The 24,060-nt window shown below is 41.4% G+C and overlaps 2 protein-coding genes across 3 annotated transcripts in view; both read right to left on the bottom strand.

Moving 5' to 3' along the window:
• Positions 1 to 6,063, bottom strand: part of LOC124143892 (fibroblast growth factor receptor-like 1) — a 115,096-nt gene extending 109,033 nt beyond the window's left edge. For both annotated transcript variants that reach the window (XM_046513054.2, XM_046513053.2), the window contains exon 1: positions 5,668 to 6,063. The gene's annotated coding sequence lies outside the window, so the exon portion shown is untranslated. The remainder of the gene's footprint in view (positions 1 to 5,667) is intronic.
• LOC125378392 (zonadhesin-like) overlaps positions 20 to 24,060 on the bottom strand; it is a 29,778-nt gene continuing 5,737 nt past the window's right edge. Inside the window, exon 3 of the mRNA XM_048393864.1 lies at positions 20 to 100. Within this exon, the coding sequence (XP_048249821.1) occupies positions 20 to 100 (81 nt within the window). The remainder of the gene's footprint in view (positions 101 to 24,060) is intronic.

Below are 24,060 nucleotides of genomic sequence, written 5' to 3' on the forward strand. Positions count from 1 at the left end.
CTCCACCCCCATTCTCTCTTTAATTCTTCACGTTCTCTTCTGTCTTCTCCCATCTGCTGTCGTCTGCTGCCGCTGTTTCGTTCTTTTTTTCTTTCGATCTCTACCAGAGTCAATCCTTCATTTAGCAGCATTGTTCCATATTGTAGCCCTTACGCACTACACTTAATATCTACATAGAGACTCGCATGTTAACACAAGAGATCGCATCTCACATAGGGGGACCGCCTCCGTGGTCTAGTGGTAGAGCGTCCGCCCGGAGAGCGGAAGGTCCGGGGTTTGAACCCCGGCCGCGTCATACCAAAAGTCGTTGAAAGACTGTACATGTTGTTACCCTGTCTGGTGCTCGGCACTAAGGGGCTAAAACAAGGACTGGTCGGCTCGGAGTCAGTATACAATGCCTGAGTGGGATATTCATGTTAAACTTCGACATGGTATCTCAGTGAGCTAGCATTATAAATCGGCATCAGTCCGGACTAGTACAAGCAGCCACACAAACACATACACGTACATGCACGTCGCTATATAAGTGCAATAATCTTTGACGCGAGGTTAAACCCAATTTCAACTCACCTCACATAGGGACTCGCTTGTTAACATAGGGACTCGCATGTTAACTTGGACTCGCTTGTTAACATAGGGACTCGCATGTTAACAGTGAATCGCATGGTAACACATATTGACTTGCTTGTTTATATAAGGACTCGCATGTTTACATAGGAACTCTCTTGTTAACACAGGGACTTGCATGTTAACATTGGAAATCGCTTGCTAAGATAGGAGCTCGCTTGTTAACATAGGAAATAGCTTGTTAACATAGGAACTCGCTTGTTAACATAGGCGCTTGCATGTTAACATAGGGGCTTGCATGTTAATATAGGAGCTCGCTTGTTAACATAGGGACTTGCATGTTAACATAGGAAATCGCTTCTTAACATAGGAGCTCGCTTGTTAACATAGGGGCTTGCATGTTAACATAGAAAATCGCTTGATAACATAGGAGCTCGCTTGTTAATATAGGGACTTGCATGCTAACATAGGAACTCGCTTGTTTACATAGGAACTCGCTTGTTAACATAGGAACTCGCTTGTTAACATAGAAACTCGCTTGTTAACATAGGAACTCGCTTGTTAACGTAAGGACTTGCATGGAACAAGAGGGTCTATCATGTGGAGACAGATATACACGACATACGTATATCTCTGCGGTGGTGTGTAACCCAAACCGCACACTTCACACACACGTCATCGTTATCTGGTGTGATTCAACAGGATCAAAACCACGCAGCTATTTCATGTAACAGGAGCCAGATTAAACGTGTGACCTATATGAAATAAGCCAAGCTTAGCAACTTTCATCTATTTGTGATGGAAACATATACGCAATGACGCCAGGTCGACGTGTATCAGTAATGAAAATGTCCTCGTCGCTGTAGTCGTGTGTCGACTCTCTGACTCCGCGTGATGTAGACTGGAATTAGACGCCAGACCAGAGGGCAAAGTCCCTCTTTAAGACCGTCGAACATGTAATTCGTTACCTGATTGCCCCGTGAAGATCCGGGGGCGACTAAGAGGCGACTAACGGGATCGGCGGTCAGGCTGGCTGACTTGGTTGATGCAAGTCATCGTACACCAGTTGTGTAGGTTAGTTCTGATGGTGTCATTCACTGGATTGTCTGGTCCAGACTCGCTATGACCGCCGTCATACAGCTGGAATATTGCTGAGTGCGGTGTTAAACAACAAACAAACAACAATGTCCACGTTGATGTAGTTGCATGTAGTATCTGAGAGAGAGAGAGAGAGAGAGAGAGAGAGTGAGAGGGGAGAGAGAGAGAGAGAGAGAGAGAGAGATCTAGAGAGAGAGAGAGGGGAGAGAGAGAAAGAGAGAGAGAGAGATGTATTGTGCCGACTTTCCACTTAAACATCGGTTCGATGACAGATCTGCTGAAGCTCATTTTTGAATGCAGAAGAAGAAGAGAACAATAAAGGAATAAAGGAAGAGAAAGAGAGAGGGGACGGGTAAAGAGAGGTGAATGGACAGAGATACAAGAAAACACACCGAAATAAGGGAAAGTCCTTTGGAAGCCTCCAAATCGCGTAAGAAAACCATTCTTGTATCCGTTGTCATCCTCATCTAATAACAGCTTGTCTGTACCGAATGGTCACGTGACCAATGGAAGAGACATTACTCCTGGCTAATGAAACACATGCTTGACTTTTACGGGCTAGTAGGAGGGTTGCGTTCTTCGAGAAGCAAACAAACATCTCACATGTTGTGAAATAGGTCCAATATGGAGCACGTGGTATCTCGGCGAGACTGTAGCAGCGGTGTTTTATTGGCCCCAACACGGCGGCCCCACAGATAGTGGCGTGCCCTGACACAACAGATTTATGCTTCCTCTGATTGAGGTGCTGCTGCAGTGTATGGGTGTGTGTCACTGAATGGGTATCTCCATCCATGTCGGTATAAACCCCCTCATTAACTCACTTCAACATCACATTGGTCGTTTAATGATATTTTTGGTATGATAAATTACATATATAAAAATATTTATGAAATTGTATGTTTTTTATGACATTGGGGTGAAATTCGTCCGTGGGTGTTTCTTAATCATTTGCGGTAGAAGAAGAAGAAGAAAAAGAATATTTATTGTACAAAACACCCACAGGGGGGAGGGTACAAAACATGTATGATTGTTTTGGGACGTGAGTCTGGCGTACGCGAACAAGGAATAGCGTTATCGTGACTCGAATGTACAGTTAGAGCAGCCACCTTAAGGGAGACAACTCTACTCGACGGTTGTCTAACCCTATTGCAAAAATGGGATAACAGAACATTTTTACATATTATAATTTCTGAATTACAAAAAATGAAATCAATATTGTCAAGACAGTTGTGTCTAATTTGTACAAGACATTTATGACGTTATGGATACATCTGTGTGTGAGGTTAATGATCTACAAATATAATCAATTGCACACCAACCAAATCCTCTCCCCCAGAACCCACCCTCCCCCATAACACACACATCGTCTGTATCAATTGCAGAAAACATCTCCTGCATTTCCGTCAGCAAATTGGGAAATGTCTACATCCATTAAAACTCCCTTCTCTCATCTTTTGATCATCAAAGCTTTGCATACACATACAGATTTATACGGTAATAACATCAACATACTTGTTTGATATCATCTGGTAATATGTATCAGCACGTGAATAAATACACATATGAAGCGACTGTTGAAACAAGCTTCTCATCCAAGTAAACATTACTTCATAAGCACAACACACACCTGGCTACAATTAACCCCTAGCCCTGTACGGCAGGTAACCAGTTGCTAGGCATATGCCGTCCATATTTATCTGCAGTTATGCTGGATCTATAGATAGACTTGCATTATTACTGGATGCATATTGATAATAAGAAAATAATTCTGTTAATGGAATTGCATGGAGATTTCAACCTGGGTTAACAGCTTGTTAGCAGCTTGTTAGCAGCGACTTAATATGTTTCAGATGGCATCAATGTACATACATAATCAATTCCATTTGCGTTACAATTGGCATTTAAAGTTACGATTGATCGTCAAGTAAATATTGATGCTTCTGAAACTAAAGCAACTATTACAAAGTAATTCAATATATCATCAAGTGTATATAACGTATATGTTTTTATTTTTAATCATCTAGTGAATATTTCTCTATTTCAGAAAACGCTTTTTCTCAAAGGCATGCATAGTTCAGACAAACACTCCAATCTGAAACATGTCTCTTTCCGGAAAAGAATTTGATGTCGTTTAACATTAATCCGTTCTATTAAAAACACATTTAACCAAAACAATTCCAGTTGTATTTGATGTATATTCAAACTGTTTATCTGCAGCTACCCTACAAGTCTTAAATTAAGAAGCTCAGACTCCAGCTAATGGTTAATCTGGGTGGTTGTATTCATTCAAACGACATTAACCAGAAAGCGTTAAATCTTCATAAACACTGAATTGTGAACTGACATCCACCTAAGTACATTTATTTCGAAATATTAATTTACATACTTCTATGGCGTATTAAAATTTCAAAACACCACACAGTCCATTGTACTCGACTCAAGGTAGTGTATGAGAGTATGTTATTTGTACATTTGATGAAAAAGATTTAATATAAATATCATTTGTAACTAGCATTTAAGTGATACTTTTTTAAGTTTTATATTTAGCTACACAGAGCTGCATTTCCCCTTTGCTCAAGTGGGCTGTTTATACTGATAAACATATTTCAGCACTTCTTGTTTAGTTAAGTGGTCTAAAGCCTATCATTCCCTATATACAGGTATAGAAAGCCATGTTTTGATAGTCATCGGTGTTTTTACGCACTGTCACATGCCACTTAAAACTTCAACGTGGATGCTTGTGTTAAAAGCAAGTAGAAATACATCTGTACTTAATTAATTAAACGAGGCAGTTAGTCGTATTCTGGTCTGGTATATAAGACAATTAAACAATTTCATCCCCTCCATGTGATAATGTTATCAGAATGGGTGTGACATTATACCACATATCTCTGGGTCGGGCGCGTGATCGCCCTGGCAACTAATTAACTCATCAACACACCCAAACTCTTTGCAGCGCTCGAACTGTCATGGCATTGTGGCTGAGTAAAGTCCCATCCGCTCACAGCTGACCATTTCACACTGAATATATGTACATGTATATTGATTACTAAACAGTTTCGAGCAATGGTTTTATCAGATTGTTGGATGACATGACAGTAGAATGTTACAAGGGAAAGCCGTGTGATGGAAAGCATGCATGTAGATTTCAGTTGAACTATATCCCAGTAGTGTATCATGGGGACCATGTGGCACCTATCAATCATACTGGATTTGAGAATTATGATTGTAATGGTTGAAGGGGAAAACATGATTGTAATATTTGTATGGATGAAACATGATTGCAATATTTGCATGGATGAACATGATTGTAACATGTGCATGGATGAAACGTGATTGTAATGTTTGTATGGATGAAACGCGATTGTAATGTTTGTATGGGAGAAACATGTTGTAATGAAGTAAAAACTGACTATACCATGTCACACTTGCTCACACTTTCAAATCTACATATGTGTGTAAATCCTTAATTGTGAATTTGCCATAAGCATTGACTACACAAGACGGTACACATATAGAGTACCCAAGCTATTGGGGTCGTGTAAACTGACACTGTTTGCAATCACTCGGAAATTGTTTGGGAGTGAAATTTATTAGATATTCACAGTACTAGATACGTATATCATCTCATATATATATACTCTATTGTTCAAGACAGCTAGCGGTATTATTAACAGCTTGGAGGGCGTTGTATTTCGCTTCTCTGGTTGCGATGTTTTATTAAATAGTTGAGTCCAACACTCGGTTTATCTAACGTCATAAATTGCAACGAATGTGACAGACAGTTTGCTCACACTCGGATTTCGATGAATGCGATACAAATCTCTGAGCTGTAAATCCATCATCATTTCTAAATCTCTTTAATCTTTTTCAAGTATCGATAATGTAAACTTTGCATTGGGGTTCATTGACATATCTAAAATATTTGAACTCATATCATCAAAGAAAAATATATATTTTTATTTATCTTAATGAAATAATTGGAAAAGAAAAATGTCTCACCTTGCTACATCCAGGTTATTAAAACACCTGAGGCGGCAACATCAAAGGCTCCACGGAGGTGTAAATTACAGGTAATATGTATCCAATACACTATGTTTAGTGGGATGTGCAGAGTAGATAACACAACAATGACCACAGATACTGAACCCTCTTGTAGATTCCTGAGGGTAGGAGAATTAGGCCCGGGGGTGAAGAGATATCCCGTGTGTCGAGAAGAATCGTAATTTCAAAGCTGAGGTATTCAGACTGGCCGCAGTGATCGCTGTACGAACGGCCGTCTGAAAGCTAGATTAAACACCATGTGTTTAAACTACTGCTCTCACGCGAACTTCAAACATACACTGCCTCCGATTGGGCCATTCAGATCCTCGACGAATACGCATTGATCAAATTCGCATTAAGATCCATTAAATTTTACAATATCGCATATAACTACTCCACCAGCGGATTTGTTATTGTGCCCATTTCATTGGATGATGAAGACAGGCCTAATGAGATAGCGCTCTCTGATTGGCTGCTTCGTCAGCAATCCATTCACACACAGAGGGGCGAGATTCACACTCGCTGCTGCTCCGACACTTGGAACAGGCAGCTTTCAGGGACGTATACTAGCTTAACAAGTTATCACGGTTGGCTAATAGATAAAAATATTGACAGATACGGAATAGATGTGAATGGATTGGATAACCCCAGGGGCTGCAATCACGGATTTACCCCGAAAATTTAATTATGGTTTTATACAAAAGCATTACGATCCAGTTCTCCGGGCTTAAGGGTGTATATAGCGGGTGAGTGCCGAACCTTGTTCTGATAAACCCTCACACTTGAGGTGTTTCGTTTCGCTGGATCCCACGAAGTCCCCCTCTTATAATTGTTAGGAAAATACTTTAAGATGAATGGCAGGACTCGCGGAAAATATTATTCTAAACAACAGCGTAAATATAGAAGAATAGGGGCGAACAATAATACGAGGAACCGCCGCAAGGAGTGCGAGGCTTTTGTACAGCGAGCTTGGCACTTGTAGGCAGGTCTGGCTACTTCTTAGCACGGGAAATATTAACTGGTAATGAGTTTATTTATCCGGATAAATGGATGTATGTAGCGGGGACGGTGAGTGAATCCCAGGTGACGAATAGCTCGCAGGCATAACCTTGTCAAAGAGTGAGATTTGGGGGGATTTGGAAACACAATCGTGAACACCACCAAGAAAATAACTTGTCGGTGGGAATTTGAATTTTATGGGAATGGAATATATAAAAGCAAAATCAAAGTTACAAAACATCTCTTGTGTAAAATTATGGAAACTGAGGTCTTACACATAGAAATAGAATTTTATGTACAGTTATTCTCTCCCGCTCTTGTACAGTAGATACAGTGTGTTCGTGTTTATGGTATAAGAGTTGCAAGTGCCACATATATTCACAATTCGTTATTAATTTGTTCTTAAATAGGCTGACCTGGGCATATTAATGTACGCTGGTCCCGTATTAAAGAGTTTCTAAAGCAACGTTTGGCCAATTCAAATAATTCAATAACGGCGTCATGTATACATGTATACGACTATTCCAGGACTCTCATTTTACCGCTTGTATTCTGTTTCATATTAGTATATCAATAAACCTGTACCGTGAACTCCGATCGAGGTCATTAATATATCTAAGTACAATGTTTATAAAGCTGTCCACACGAGTGAGTTAATATTTAACGTCGCATCGACAATTTCAGCCATGTTGCGATTGTCCACACGAAGCTGAAAACAAACTATGAATACACACATGACTTCTAGAGCCTGAATTCTGTAATTATGTCATTATTAGAATATGTACGAGTATTGTATATATCATATATTTATGCAATATATATTATGTATATCATTATTAAATGTTCATGTAGATAAAAATATATTGTATTATAAATGCATTACACCCCCTATATTATTTACAACCAAATTATTATTATTATTATTATTATTATTATATCGATGTTTATAAACGTATGTACACTTCACATCAGTGGTGGTATTCAGTGTCATTATTGAGATGTGACGCAGATGATAAAAGATAAAAGTATTAAAAAACGTCGCATTTCAACCTTCCAAGAATGCAGTTCAGTTGCATCTGGAACGTACCATTGATACCCACAATGACTGTTACTTGTCATGTATTGCACGTGCGTGGACTAAACCACGTGTTGCGTTCAGGCGTGTGTTTTGGCCAGGTTTGTCCATCTTCTTCAATCTTGCACTTTTCATTGTTTTCCATAGTCGTTGTCCATTTGTCGAGTTGCATAAAATCTTCCAATCAGTGTGATATGGGCATAAACAACATGTTCTCCAACTGTTAATCACATTGTCAACATATTGACGCTTGTTGGCATATGTTCATGATTGAAACCTTCATACCTAGGGGGGCGGTCGGTTAGCCTAGTGGTTAAAGCGTTCGCCCGTCCCGCCGAAGACCCGGTTCGATTACCGACATGGGTACAATGTGTGAAGCCTATTTCTGGTGTCCCCCACCGTGATATTGCTGGAATATTGCTAAAAGCGGCGTAAAACCAGACTCACTCACAATTCATACCTAGGTGACCATTCAATAATGACGCGGAGCATATAAACCTGTGTGGCAATACCTGTCCAGTCTGAAGACGGTAGTTTTCAAAGCACTTCTTCATCGCTATTGTCGAAACTCATCTACACAGCTACTTCGAGAATGTCCACCACAATTTCAAATCAAACCATTCTAAATTAAAATATATGAGTGTGCGTTGGACAAAGTTAGAAGTATAATTTCGAATATAATGGTCTGCAAAATAAGTTGACAAGCAGCAAGAATAACTTTAAGAGATCAGTATTTTCCTCTGAAAGTAGTGAGTGAGTGAGTGAGTGAGTGAGTGAGTGAGTGAGTGAGTGAGTGAGTATGGTTTCACGCCGTTTTTATCAATGGTCAAGCAATATCACGGCTGGTTACACCAGAAATGAGATTGTACCCATAAGTGGAAACGAACCGAGTCTTCGGTGTGACGAGCGAACGCTTTAACCACTGGGCTACCCCTTCCATATAGCCAGAGCCGATGGTGGTCAGTGATGGGGTCACAGTTTCGGATACGACAGAGGCTTTCTCTCATATCAACGTACTCCTTGTGGTGGATATCTCCTCCTCATCAACGGAAAGCCATCACAGTGTAAGATAGAAGTCCAAATGTTTCTGTTTCTGTTACGATCTCAATGTTTCACCAAGTTTATAGACTGGTAGGAAGAGGATGAGGATGTTTCCATTATCAGTGAGAACAGTTGCCGGCATACCAAACCCTAGTCCAGAGAGCATAATTTTCCGAATAGGTTTAGAACAGTTTTGTCAATATAGCGCTCTATAATACGCTGTTACAGCTGCACGTGTGATATGTGTAAGCGATTCTCTATGGAGTCATTGTAACTAGTCGCATCATTTTCCTTGTACAGTCTCCAAATTGTCACAGACCGCCTCCGTGGTCTAGTGGTAGAGCGTCCGCCCGGAGAGCGGAAGGTCCGGGGTTCGATCCCCGACCGCGTCATACCAAAAGACGTTAAAAGATGGTACTTGTTGTTACCCTGTCTGTCGCTCGGCATTAAGGGGCTAAAACAAGGACTGGTCGGCTCGGAGTCAGTATACTGTGTCTGAGTGGGGTATTCATGTTAAACTGCGGCATGGTATCTCAGTGAGCTAGCACTATAAATCGGCATCAGTCCGGACTAGTACAAGCAGCCACACATACACGTACATGCACGTCGCTATATAAGTGCAATAATCTTGGACGCGACGTTAAACCCCATTTCACCTCACTTCACCTCACAAAATTGTCACGTTCACATCTTGATACAGCTGACCGTACCTCACATCCGTAAGGAGCTACGGGTAGATGTAAAGGATAAAAACCGACTCCCAGACCGAGATCCGACCCAATATCGCGAAGCCCCGGGCTTACATTCTCAGTCAAGACCGAGGAGGAGGTTTTTATCTAACTTATAAACCGCCTTATTGCATGAAATACCAGAAAGAATAAGACATCAGGATATCGGAAAGTGAAACAACACAGTGCGTCGCAGCATAAAAGGAATTCGATGAAAGCATGCGAGAGAAAGACCGCGTGCAGCATGCATACAACTGAAGTCATGACATGTAAGATTGAACACTCCTTCAAGTGCCCTGGTGGCTCAGTTGAAAAACAGTGGGTTACACAATATGTAAGGTTTCAGGTCCGATTCACGTCATGAAACGTTCATGTGAAAAACATTGTGTCCTTAAACCATAATTTTTCAGCGAGCCATTCATATAATTTTCACCGCTATTTTGCCTTTTGCGCCCAATGGAATCTGTTTCGGCAGATATTCGAGATTTGTTATTCTCTGGCGTTGGCGCTTTATATTGTAAACCCAAGTTGCAGAGGATGGGGATATTTTTCTTGCCATTAGTAAATGTTGATGTTTAACGCTGGAGAAGTAGTTTCTCAAATAATTTGCAAATAAGCGAGGTTGTAGTTGTTCCGCGATAACATGTAGAATTCATCTTGTCCTCCTTTACCTTTGTGAAGATGGTACCTGGTTGGAAGCAGGGTGGTAGATATTTACTATCTTGGGTATATATAAAAAAATTAATTGAAGAGTCTGATGTTAATATAGACCAGTTGTTGTGTGTGTTCACTGTGCCATCAGCAGCAAGGGTATGTCCTAATTGTGGACGTTTTATTGTATTTATTTATATTGTATTGTATTTATATTGTATTTATAGCTGATCATGTGCAACCCCTCTAGTCTCAGTTACCGGCTTTGACAAAAATCGTAAGTATTACTTCATAAATAAAAAAATAAATAAATAAATTTATAACGGTTTTAAAATCTGCACGTGCCTCCAAGTTCAGGGACGACAGAGAGCTCTGTGAAACCTTTCTCTGCCTTGCATAAAACAGGGTTTCGTGATGGACTTGGCATTTATTTAATTCTTTCCTTACCGTTATATCTAACAGTAATTACAAAAACTACACTTTGATCTTGAGATTATAGCTTTAGAAGTTAACATTTTATCCGATTACTTCGTGAAATTCATGAATTTCCCTAATGTATTGAAAAGAAAATTACACTTTTCTCCTTCCCAGCACTATAGCTCTGGAAATCAATTTTGAAAATAAGCAAGGATATATTGTTGTATATCACGAGCAGAGTCAGAAACGGTCACAAACTTGGCGTGGCATTCACACGTACTAGACAACGAGTGGATTGCAAGGGGTACAATCTTAACCCACGAATCTACGGCCCCCATTGTGGCTTTGTCGGGTTTACTCTTTGATGAACACACTCGCACATGTGTAATCTGCTCTCATATAACAACGACATGAGTCGGAGTAACAGTGTTCTATGTATAACGAAAGTTATGATGTGAATCATAAGCTAGACAAAGGAATCAAAGATCAAAGGCTCCACCACCCGCCGACAATTCCCGGTCCGTGTTTTTGACGAAACCCATGCACCGAGCTACACCCTCCTTTCTTTGGACTATTCTCATGTTAAGATGAGAATGCGAAATGCACGACTTCATTCGGCCGTTACATTGAGACATCTGCTTTTTATGAACTGATATTTAGGCCGGTTTCCTTTGCGCTTTGGTGTGACGCTACGTAATACACGTTTCCCGTTTTTGTGGACCTTTTCAAAAAGTAGGAATCCTTCTCCAGAACGTTATAGTGGAAATGGACAACACGTGAATGGGAACCGATTCTCCGTTGCCTTAAACTGTGACAGGTGGTCGGGCGGACACTATTTGGTGTCGTTGTAAGCCAAGCCGATATATTCTCATACCAGGCCTAGATTAAAGTCTCGTATCAATGACATTCTTTGTATTATAAAAACCCATGTTTTCTGTACTTTTTACGTGTGATGACGTCAGAAAAAAACTTCTTCAAAATATAACGTACGTGTACGATCTCCGTGACTGATTACGCCACTAAAATGCGGAGACGCCTAGCTGCATTACGTCTTCATAGGGAGTCTATATTAATTTTGAGATTTCCTGATCTATATTATCTCGTAACTTGCACACTGTATATCACGTCTTAGACAAAATATGCAAGAAGTTGTCTGGTGGAAATAAAATATCTTTGTGAGTGGTGTATATCGCGTACACGATTCACCAATATCACCGACACAGCATCTCAGAAAAGCTTTTAAAGCCGGACTCGGCTCGGGTAAATTGAGTGTCTAGGCACGTTTGATTCCACGCATTTAAATCTTACTTTGATTGTCCATAAAGTTTACGATATATAAAACAATTATTGACAAAATGACCAGTATTCTCACCTGGATACCCCAAAGTAACGATATCAATGCATCACAACCACCCAGAGCATTAAGATGGGCACAAGAACAGCGAATCCCAATACCACATCAAAACAAAATTGCCTGAATGCTTTTTCCGTTGCCAGTTTGAATATCTGGACTTTCTTGATTCCTTACGACTCAGAACCATTCTCTTTACACAAGCTTATTGACGTTTCACCTGTATTTTCTGTGTCTTTCTGCAAGCGCCACTGAGCAGCTGTGTGCAGCTAGACCATTAGGCTATACAAGTGCATTATGTTCAGTGATGGCCCTTATAAATATGCAATGTAACGATTTATTATCAATAGGGTTAGAAATAACCGAGTTCTTAAAAATCGTATGTGCACTGGTGTAAATATCACCTCTCGCGCCCCAGTGTATTGTTTCCGTCGTCCGGACGGCAGTGTTGACGTCATTCGAATCTTATTGTGACATAAGGTCTGAATGACGTCACACTAGAAACGACGTCAAAGCTGAAGATTGTTGACGTCTTTTGATAAATTGTGTTTTTCTGATTCGTTACCTGATTACTTGAAGTAACCATGATCTTTACGTAAAACGGGGGCATGGTTGGCCCAGTCGTCTGAGGCACCGCGATTCGCCACCGCGATTCGCAGAGTTGCGTCCCTTGGGCACGCCAGAAACCTATGATTCGCCCCGATTATGTTTCTAGGTTTGTCAGCACAATACCAGTGCTCGTGGGTTTCACCGAAGTGGTAAACGTCTGAGTCCTGCATCACTTCGGGCTTTCCTCCACAATTAAACTGAAACGCCGTGATATAACTGGAATACTGTTTAAACCGCCTCGGTAGAAAGGAACCCCGTCTGACGTTGTCGTCTATTGGGTGAAACGGTTGGCGCACAGTTAGGCGAGAAGTACATCCTGTGTTGTTTATTTATAAACAGTGATGTCGGGTTTTTGATCTAGAAATATGACGTTACCGAGAAGGCTAATCGCAGTCGGATCGACGGCTACAATTAACTGAAACAGATCACGAAAAGCATCAAATGAAATGTGACGCGACGCAAGAACTACCTTGAACCAGTATATGAAAGAAGCGCTGCACACCCGACACACTAAGTACTCGCTAGGGATCGAGACATCGTCGTGCGAGGCTTCTGGAGTGTCTGCATGTGTACACGCACCGAACTGACGACTTTAGGAAAAGAGGAGTGGGTGGAGAAAATATTTGTTCCAATGGAACACAAATAACATATTTAACCTTAACTTTAGACTAACATCTAGTCTCTGAAATGAACATATCGTACAAAAAAGAAAGAAAAGTTGTTCAATAATAAAAATATAATAAACAGGAGCCAAGAAAGAATCGCTGCATACTTCTTTGAGAGGCATTTTGAAGTTGAAGTACAAAGTAAGAATAAAATACAATCAGCTTTTTGTAATAAAGAAGTTGTTCATCCATACATCCCATCCTTACATAGATGTAGGGGCGGTCGGGTAGCCTAGTGGTTAAAGCGTCCGCTCGTCACGCCGTAGGCCCGGGTTCCATTCCTCACACGGGTACAATGTGTAAAGCCCATAGCTGGTGCCCCCCGCCATGATATTGCTGGAATATTGCTAAAAGCGGCGTAAAACTATACTCACTCACTACTTAGATGTAACTAAGAACACGTATGCTACCATACCGTATATACAGCTATGGCAGCGTCAGTTATACACGAACGTTTATTATGATACAGATTTAAGGAACTGGGCTTGGCCATGTCGAATAGTACACGGCGTCGGAATTATTTCAAAGATTCGCCTTTATTGACTCAGTTCATTATGGCCGCGAGTAAACCGACGCTCATTGTGTAGTCGTGTTTGTAAACATCCGCTGTAGTTGATGACGTTGGTTTGACAACTGGTGAATGACCAATAACTAAACTAGCAAGGTGTTAAGAGTCAAATCTCTCTCACAAATACGGGAAACGTCAATGCTTGAGTTTGAGTGACAATTTGTCAGTATTTGTATGCGAGTTCTTGAGAACACACCAGCACGTGTTCAAGACGGAATTTTACCTCGTCTCTCTCCTGGGGTTTTCATGACATTGACACCATTCCTGGGTTTCTCTCTAGCCCTTTCCGAGTCATCGCATACCAAGCGAAGATATCCGCCATGTTTTCCCTCCAGTTTCTTCGTCTCAAGGCAGCACCTTAGACGTAACTGGTTTTGCCGTTGGAATGCGCATCCTGTAGTCATACCGAAAGTCCACATTCGACCCATCCTTTCCGTGTTGATATTAGTTCTCACCGTACCTGTTTACATATCTGAGTAACTCCTCTCCTCCGTGCCCCCCACCACCCACAGCCCCCCCCCCCCCCCCCCCCCCCCCCCCCCCCCCCCAGCTCTTCCACCCAGGACCAAACCCCATGCTCCACTCAAAACTCCAACCCCTCCCTCCCGACTACTAGCTCTTCCACCCCATCCAGAATTAGACCCCATGTTCCAACACCCGCAACATTCACCCCCTCCCCCATTACCCCCGTCCACCCCCGCCCCCACCCTTCACAGTCAGACAGACTGGTACATCTATAAAAAGGCTGGGAATTTGGGGGCCGTGTTTTCCCGCTGAGTTGCCAGAAACAAGATCTGAAGGAAGACGTCGGCTGTCGCAACCCGACCTCAAGCCACAGCTAGCATTTCACTGGGGGACTTAGTCTCAGACGGTCGCCCAGTTTACAACAATGCACCATGCAGGTTGGTCTGCCTCAAATTTTGACAAACGAAAATCAGATGAAATTATTCTTTGTCTTGTTGGATGGGTGACAAATGTAGAGGGTATTCCACGTCTCGCTAGCTCAGCGAGTCTACATACCATCCAGACAGGAACCTTTGATACATCTTCTTAGATTTGACATGTACATATTACCTATGTCAAAGTCGGCGATAGTTTATTTACACGAAAGCAAGCAGCCTGTGCAGTGAGGTAGAACACAGACGCGTTAAACACAATACACCAGTCTAATGTTGCTATCACGTCATGCTGCAATGTTCGGGGTCAGTGCACGCGTGTATTGTCAACGTAACACTGATGTAGGCTATCAAAAAATCCCATTTTGATTCTTTAGGACAATAAACGAATTGTGGATCTCGACGCGTTTATATTTTTTTTAAAGTGGGACGTAACATTTGATTTTGTGCTTGGCTAGCGTGTTGACGATCTCTGAAACTGTCTCAAAGTTTACAGACCGCCTCCGTGGTCTTGTGGTAGAGCGTCCGCCCGGAGAGCGAAAGGTCCGGGGTTCGATCCCCGGGCGCGTCATATCAAAAGACGTTAAAAGATGGTACTTGTTGTTCTCTGTCTGGCGCTCGGCATTTAGGGCTAAAACAAGGACTGGTCGGCGCGGAGTCAGTATACATTGTCTGAGTGGGGTATTCATGTTAAACTGCGGCATTGTATCTCAGCCACACACACACATGCATGCACGTCGCTATAAAGTGCAATAATCTTGGACGCGACGTTGGTTGGTGAACGTACTGATACGTATGTTGGTGGCGTACTGGTACGTATGCTGTTTAATTAGTGCTAAGCCATAAATTATACGTATCTGACACGTATGCTGCTGCCTCAATCTTATACGTTAGGAGTGTTAGGCGTCCCTTAGGCGTACATGATCCTAAGATTGTGAGTTCGAATCCGAAATACGTATGTTGCTAAATGTAATACGAATGCTGCTAAATTTATCTCATACGTAGGCTTCTAAATCTAATTATGCTGCTAAATCTATCCAATATGTATGCTGCTAAATTTACCTGATATTGTTCGGCTAAATCTGTTCGGTCTATCTACAACGTATCCAGCTCTATCCAGTACGTATTAGCTGTCTATGTAGTACGTACCCACCGATGTATATAGTAGGCAACTATGACGACAAGCTGAAATGAAAATAAAAATACACTTTTATCAAAATGTGATTTTAACTAAACTATACTTTTACATTTTACAGAAACTGGTTTGTTGAAGATTCCGTTGATAAATCCACATGTTATTCATCATGCGAGCGCCTTGGACGTTCGGCACAACAGACTATGACAGCAAACAATCACAAACACCGCACGTGTGAAACTCCAGGTATACTCTTCTACAGTCGATGTCAAAAACGTCTTTCTAAACGATCAATTAGATTTTTGCGGGCAAAAAGAGGCGTCAAGGCGATCTTTTGCCTATGACCTTCACTCCGGAATTCCCCGGCGGTTGCAAGGTCAACTGGCGTGTTCTCGGGCTTCCATCGACAGTTTGGCCTCAAGTGTCCCGCACACGAAATGTGCACACGGACAAGTAAAGTACAAGTTGTCAGATTTCGCTGTGACACGACTCAACATGATTCACAAACACGTCACAATCATTATGACACGGGAGCGGCTAAGGACGTGCAGCGAGATCACGACAACCTCGCGCCAAACCGCGCGAAATCACGGACGAATCAACACATGGTCAAAGACCGCAGATATTTTTTCGGTGGGTTTGTTCCTTTGACATTTTAAATGTTACAAAAAAGCAGCCTCTAGGTGAAACTCATCAACCTTTTATTTTAAAGAAAGGAACAAATTGACATCGGCCCTTGGTGATGGTAAGACGGGTAGATTCAGGGAGTGGTGTGATCTGGCCACTGAATCCTGCACACTCAGATTCACGCGTTCATCTTTACAACAGTGGGTGATAGGTGGGGGTAGCCTTGCGGTTAAGCGTTGTTTAAGACCAAGGTGGTTAGTTTCCCCACACATGCACATGGTTACAATACTCACTCACTCACTCACTGAAGGGAGTGACGGTATGTTCTTTCCTAGTTGGAGATGTTGGCGTCGCTTTTTACTGTTATCATTTGCCATTCACCCAACCATCCCCAGTCCAATGTAAGCTGAAGAACTTACATTAAATTGCACAAAGACAGCAGATTGTTGAGGCGGGCGCTAATTCCGATATGTGGCACTTTTGTTTTCTTTTTGGTCATTCCTCATTCTTAGAGAGAGAGAGTGGGTGAGTGAGTGGATGGTTGCGTTTTTGGGTGCGTGCGCGTTTCTGTGGTTAGAAACCTGCCTGAATAATGAGTGAGTGAGTATGGTTTTACGCCGCTTTTAGCAATATTCCAGCAATATCACGGCGCGGGACACCAGAAATGGGCTTCACACATTGTACCAACTTGGGGAATCGAACCCAGATCTTCGGCGTGACGAGCGAGCGCATTAACCACTAGGCTACCCCACGAGTCAGTGAGTGAGTGTTCAGTAAAACCACAATCAGCATATTCCATTTGTGTCACGGAGACATCTAAATGAGGTCAGGTCAAGGTAAACCAGTGACTGAGAACATGAGCAACTATCCACGCCATCGGGGCATGATGACCCACAATCAGCCAAGTCGCAGAGGCACTTACAAGAATGGGTACCGGTTACCTTGACCCGGAATCCCCACAAGGTCAACTCGAGGTATTACGTGGTAGTCTTCGCAGAAACGCCCACAATTCACAATATGATATAATAGTGAGTGATTGAGTGAGGTTTTACGCCGCTTTTAGCAATATTCCAGCAATATCACGGCGGGGGACACCAGAAATGGGCTTCACACATTGTACCCATGTTGTGAATTGAATCCGTGTCTTCGGCATGACGAGCTAACGCTTTAACCACTAGGCTACCCGACCGCCCCATATGATATATTAAAAATGACTACGGTCTAAGGCTTCACACTTTATAACCTTTGTGATACCAAACCCGGGGCCTCGGTATGGCGACCGAACACTTTAACAACAAGGCTACCCATGCTGCTCCTGAATTTGATGACAATGTAAAAAGAGTGTGAGTGAGTTTGGTTTTATGCCGCTTTTAGCAATATGCCAGAAATATCACGGAGGGGGACACCAGAAATGGGCTTCACACATTGCACCCATGTCGGATTCGAACCCGGGTCTTCGGTATGACGAGCGAACGCTTTAACCACTAGGCTACCCATGCTGCTCCTGAATTTGATCACAATGTAAAAAGACAATTATCGATTAACAACATTTAATGAATCAGATGTAAGATTTAATAACCAAAATACCATTACTGAATATGAGTGGGACGTATGATCAGTAGTTCTGGACATGTGAAAAATTTCTAAATTTGATACATCAGTCACAAGTATGATGTCCGATGCAAACCCCTGTTTTGACTTGTCCCATATGATCCCGTGTTTTTTTCAGGTTGACTGCTGACTAGCCTTTGCATGTGTTTGTAACGGGTGCTCGCCTTTTCGCGAACACCTGGTGTCATCACAATTTGATAGTGATTCATAAACACATAATCATGACATAATCGTACAATCTACTTAACTCTTGGGTCGATTTTATTGTCCGTGTTCATGGGAGGTAATTCGACATTTTCTGGCAATTTGTCACCTAAAGATTACGCATATTAGTCACACGCTGTATAGCAGATTGGCTTACACTGTGTGTCTTCACATGTATACTGATATTTACACACAGGTTAAAAGGAACAAAGCAGCATTATTCAGCTCTTGTCATGCCAACGTCCACATTCACATTTCCCCCAACTCCTGCCATCACCATGTCGTCACATCCGTTCGTGTTGGGTGGCATTCTCATGCTGCACGTGCCTCGGGGAAAATATGCAGCTCGTGCATGGATGAGTAGATAAATAGCTTCTCTTGAGTTCGTCTATGGTTTAGCATGAAACGTGTGAAGAACTTCACAAAGACAATGCATGTATGGTAATGTAGCATTGAAAGGGGAGTAACTGGTGGGGAGGAATGTTTAAAAAGGACTTTGTTTGCTTGGTGTCGGTCGGAAAAGGAATTCATTCATCTGTGATCCCATGGTACCTGGTCGTACCCACCGTCCAATTAGAAGGGCAGTCGGGCTTGGCCTGGACCCCAGGGCATACACCGACAACATGTCGCGACCCCCAGGGCGCCACTTGTCACCTGACGCCATGTTGGATTCTTTTAATCATGGCGGACAAGGGTGAAGTAAGTGTGGTGTGGATTTTTGTTTTGAATAAAAACAAATGAGACCCTGCCTATAGCGGCCCCTGAACAAATACAAGCCATCATTCGAACCGAGGCTTTGATGCAGCGAAATGCTGAGGATGTTACTTGCATCACGTGACCCATGGGATGTCACGTGACAGAGATGTGGCATGCGACGGTTGTCTCGGCCATGGAAAGTGACAACTATTATCGATACACTGATAACTCGACTTTTTAACACTATCTGGTAAATCAATTTTTCATTTCCACATACGTTGACAGGAATCGAATAACCTGTTTGACACAAGCAATTACATCCCCCACGCGAAGCTGAAACATGGGATGTTGGCAGTGCATGACCTCGATACAAAAGATACCCCCAGTTCAATTCCTTTCTTAATCATTTAGGCCCCATGAAGATCCGGGATAGATCTTCAGCCACCCGTGCTTGCCGTAAGAGGCGACCAACGGGATCGGGTGGTCAGACTCGCTGACTTGGTCTTGGCACTTGGCATGTCAAGATATTCCAATTACATGGATAGATGCTCATGATGTCAATCACTGGATTGTCGGGTTTGGGAATTGATTATTTACAGACCGCCGTCATATTGCTTGAATATTGGTGAGTGCGGCGTTAAACAACAAACCAAAAAAACCAACAAACCAACAAACAAACGACAAAAAAACTTAATCATTTAGGTTTTATCTTACATGTAACAAACATCTTTCAAATCCCAGCGAGTGAACTGAAGTCTTTGTTGTTTAATGCCCACAACCCACCATTGTCTAATTTACACAACTACCGCATTTGTTAAACCATTAGTTCTAAATTCCACATCCTCCGTATGCTTTAAACCATTAGTCTCTAATTACAACCTCCTCGTCCTTTAAACCATTAGTTTCTAATTACAACCTCCTCGTCCTTTAAACCATTAGTTTCTAATTACAACCTCCTCCTCCTTTAAACCATTAGTTTCTAATTACAACCTCCTCCTCCTTTAAACCATTAGTTTCTGATTACAACCTCCTCGTCCTGTTAACCATTTTTTTCTGTTTACAACCTCCTCCTCCTTTAAACCATCAGTTTCTGTTTACAACCTCCTCGTCCTTTAAACCATTAGTTTCTGATTACAACCTCCTCGTCCTTTAAACCATTAGTTCCTGATTAAAACCTCCTCGTCCTTTAAACCATTAGTTTCTGATTACAACCTCCTTGTCCTTTAAGCCAGTAGTTTCTGATAACAACCTCCTCGTCCTTTAAACCATTAGTTTCTAATTACAACCTTCTCGTCTATTAAACCATAAGTTTCCGATTACAACCTCCTCGTCCTTTAAACCATTAGTTTCTAATTACAACCTCCTCGTCCTTTAAACCATTAGTTTCTGATTACAACCTCCTCGTCCTTTAAACCATTAGTTTCTAATTACAACCTCCTCGTCCTTTAAACCATTAGTTTCTAATTACAACCTTCTCGTCTATTAAACCATAAGTTTCCGATTACAACCTCCTCGTCCTTTAAACCATTAGTTTCTAATTACAACCTCCTCGTCCTTTAAACCATTAGTTTCTGATTACAACCTCCTCGTCCTTTAAACCATTAGTTTCTGATTACAACCTCCTCGTCCTTTAAACCATTAGTTCCTGATTACAACCTCCTCGTCCTTTAAATCACTACTATCTAATTACCCCAACCCCAACGATCCCCTTTAAAACCATGAGTTATTAATGACCACACTCTCCCACACCTTTAAACCATTAGTTTCCTGATACCACAACTCCACATTCCTTAAATCATTAGTTTCTATTCCCCACAACCACCATATCCTTTAAACCACATTTGAGGGGGCACAGGTGGCCAAGTCGTCTAAGGCGCCGCGATTCGCTGTGCACAGTTGCGTCCCTTGGGCACGCCAGAAACCTATGATTGTGGGTTCGAATCCCGGTTCGCCCCGATTATGTTTCTAGGTTTGTCAGCACCATACCCGTGCTCGTGGGTTTCACCGAAGTGGTAAACGTCTGAGACCTGCATCACTTCGGGCTTTCCTCCCACATTAAGCTGACACGCCGCGATATAACTGGAATACTGTTAAAAGCGGCGTTAAACCCAAATCACTCACTCAATTAAACCACATTTGTTAATTACTAGAACCTCACACATCCTTTGAACCCTTAGTTTCTAAGTGGCACATCTCACCACATCCTCAAGGTCATTAAATTCTAATCCTTAAACCCCCACACTTCCTTTGGACCATATCCTATAAACACTACAACCCCACATATCCGTTAAAACCATTAATTTCTTTTTACAACCTCACACAACCTTTAAATCAATTCTTATTAATAACCCATAATTACCACGACCCCTCACATAATTTAAACCATTAGCTTCTAATTAATATCCTTTATTCCTTTAAACTATGCTATCTAATTACCAAACACCCGACACATCCTTCAAATCATTATTTTCTATTTTCCACAAACGTTATTTTATAATTGTCACACCATCCACATCCTTTAAACATCGGCTTCAAAGTACCACAGCCCCACACATCATTTAAACAATTAACTTCTAATTAAAATCCCCACATCCTTTAAATCATTTCAGTGTGATCACAACATCCTCTACTTTTCGAATCACTACAGTCTAATAACCCTATAATCTTCAGTCTAATCACTACAGTCTAATTACCATATTATCTTCAGTTTAATCACTACAGTCTAATAACCCATTATCTTCAGTTTAATCACTACAGTCCAATAACCCATTATCTTCAGTCTAATCACTACAGACTAATACCCATTATCTTCAGTCTAATCACTACAGTCCAATAACCCATTATCTTTAGTCTAATCACTACAGTCTAATACCCATTATCTTCAGTCTAATCACTACAGTCTAATAACCCATTATCTTCAGTCTAATCACTACAGTCTAATACGCATTATCTTCAGTCTAATCACTACAGTCTAATAACCGATTATCTTCAGTCCAATCACTACAGTCTAATAACCCATTATCTTCAGTCTAATCACTACAGTCTAATAACCCATTATCTTCAGTCTAATCACTACAGTCTAATACCCATTATCTTCAGTCTAAACACTACAGTCTAATACCCATTATCTTCAGTCTAATCACTACAGTCCAATAACCCATTATCTTCAGTCTAATCACTACAGTCCAATAACCCATTATCTTCAGTCTAATCACTACAGTCTAATACCCATTATCTTCAGTCTAATCACTACAGTCTAATAACCCATTATCTTCAGTCCAATCACTACAGTCTAATACCCATTATCTTCAGTCTAATCACTACAGTCTAATACCCATTATCTTCAGTCTAATCACTACAGTCTAATACCCATTATCTTCAGTCTAATCACTACAGTCTAATACCCATTATCTTCAGTCTAATCACTACAGTCTAATAACCCATTATCTTCAGTCTAATCACTACAGTCTAATACCCATTATCTTCAGTCTAATCACTACAGTCTAATACCCATTATCTTCAGTCTAATCACTACAGTCTAATACCCATTATCTTTAGTCTAATCACTACAGTCTAATACCCATTATCTTCAGTCTAATCACTACAGTCTAATACCCATTATCTTCAGTCTAATCACTACAGTCTAATACCCATTATCTTCAGTCTAATCACTACAGTCTAATACCCATTATCTTCAAGCTAATCACTACAGTCTAATAACCCATTATCTTCAGTCTAATCACTACAGCCTAATAACCCATTATCTACAGTCTAAACACTACAGTCTAATAACCCATTATCTTCAGTCTAATCACTACAGTCTAATCACCCATTATCTACAGTCTTATCACTACAGTCTAATAACCCATTATCTTCAGTCTAATCACTACAGTCTAATACCCATTATCTTCAGTCTAATCACTACAGTCTAATACCCATTATCTTCAGTCTAATCACTACAGTCTCATCATTAAGACCTAGCATACTTATTTTGTATCTAATCAAAACATAACATCATGCAAATCAGTTTGAGTCAATTATCGCGATCATGGTACCACGAGTGAGTTAATAGTTAACTTGGGATCAACAATTTTTCAGCTGTGTATGGACGAGTAAGCTTATAGATTAAACAATTTTGGGTACAATACAAACAACCAGGTCACAAATGAAGTCTGTGCTTCAAATAATTGCGTCTATTCCACGCTTGGCAGCCATTAAATCCACTCCTATCACATATTCTCCAACAATAGCGTCATCAAAATACATTACAATCTCTCAATGCATCTCTCGCCCCAAACCAGCATATTCAAACTGATCTCAATGTCTCAACACACCCATTCCTAACCTACCTAAAATATCTCGGACAGGGCCACGTACCATAAAGTGATCTTTGCGCTACGATTGTCGTAAGTCTATGGGAGTTACGATCGTCTCAGCGCTAAGATGGATTTGTCGAATAGGGCCCAGGAATGGAACCGGTGTAGATATTTACATGATTTCACTGTTTAACCGCATACCGACAATCCCAACGCATATAGTTCTTACAAAACAGGGGCGATGGGGTAGTCTAGTGGTTAAAGCGTTCGCTCGTCTAGTCGAAGCCGGGTTCGACATGGGTACAATGTGTGAGCCCATTTCTGGTGTCCCCCGTCGTGATATTGCTGGAATATTGCCCAAAGCGGCGTAATACTCACACGCTCACTCTTACAAAACGACGTCGATTTTGACACCTTTTTATGGTTTATATAAATTAGGTACACAATTTGATATCGAACACTATTCCTACAGGGGACAAGATTGTCTCCAGATTGTGTTTTTTAATTGGATAGTCATGTGAATTAGAGAAACTAGTGAATCACGTTCCAATATGGCGTTTCCACAATGTTGGCCGAGATAACCGATAGTGCACTGAAGAGTGAGCCGAGTATGTCTCAATGTCGGGAGTCATGTTTCGCTCCACTGTTCATATCACACTGTTTATTCCCAATTATTGAGCAGTCGTAAAAACGGAGATAATATGATGATTTATAGAACATATGGGAATGGGGACGCACAGACAACATCTAGAGATGGCGGCA

The sequence above is a fragment of the Haliotis rufescens genome, unplaced genomic scaffold (genome assembly GCF_023055435.1).
Source record: "Haliotis rufescens isolate VD_foot unplaced genomic scaffold, xgHalRufe1.0.p SCAF_12, whole genome shotgun sequence".
Lineage (NCBI taxonomy): Eukaryota > Metazoa > Mollusca > Gastropoda > Lepetellida > Haliotidae > Haliotis > Haliotis rufescens.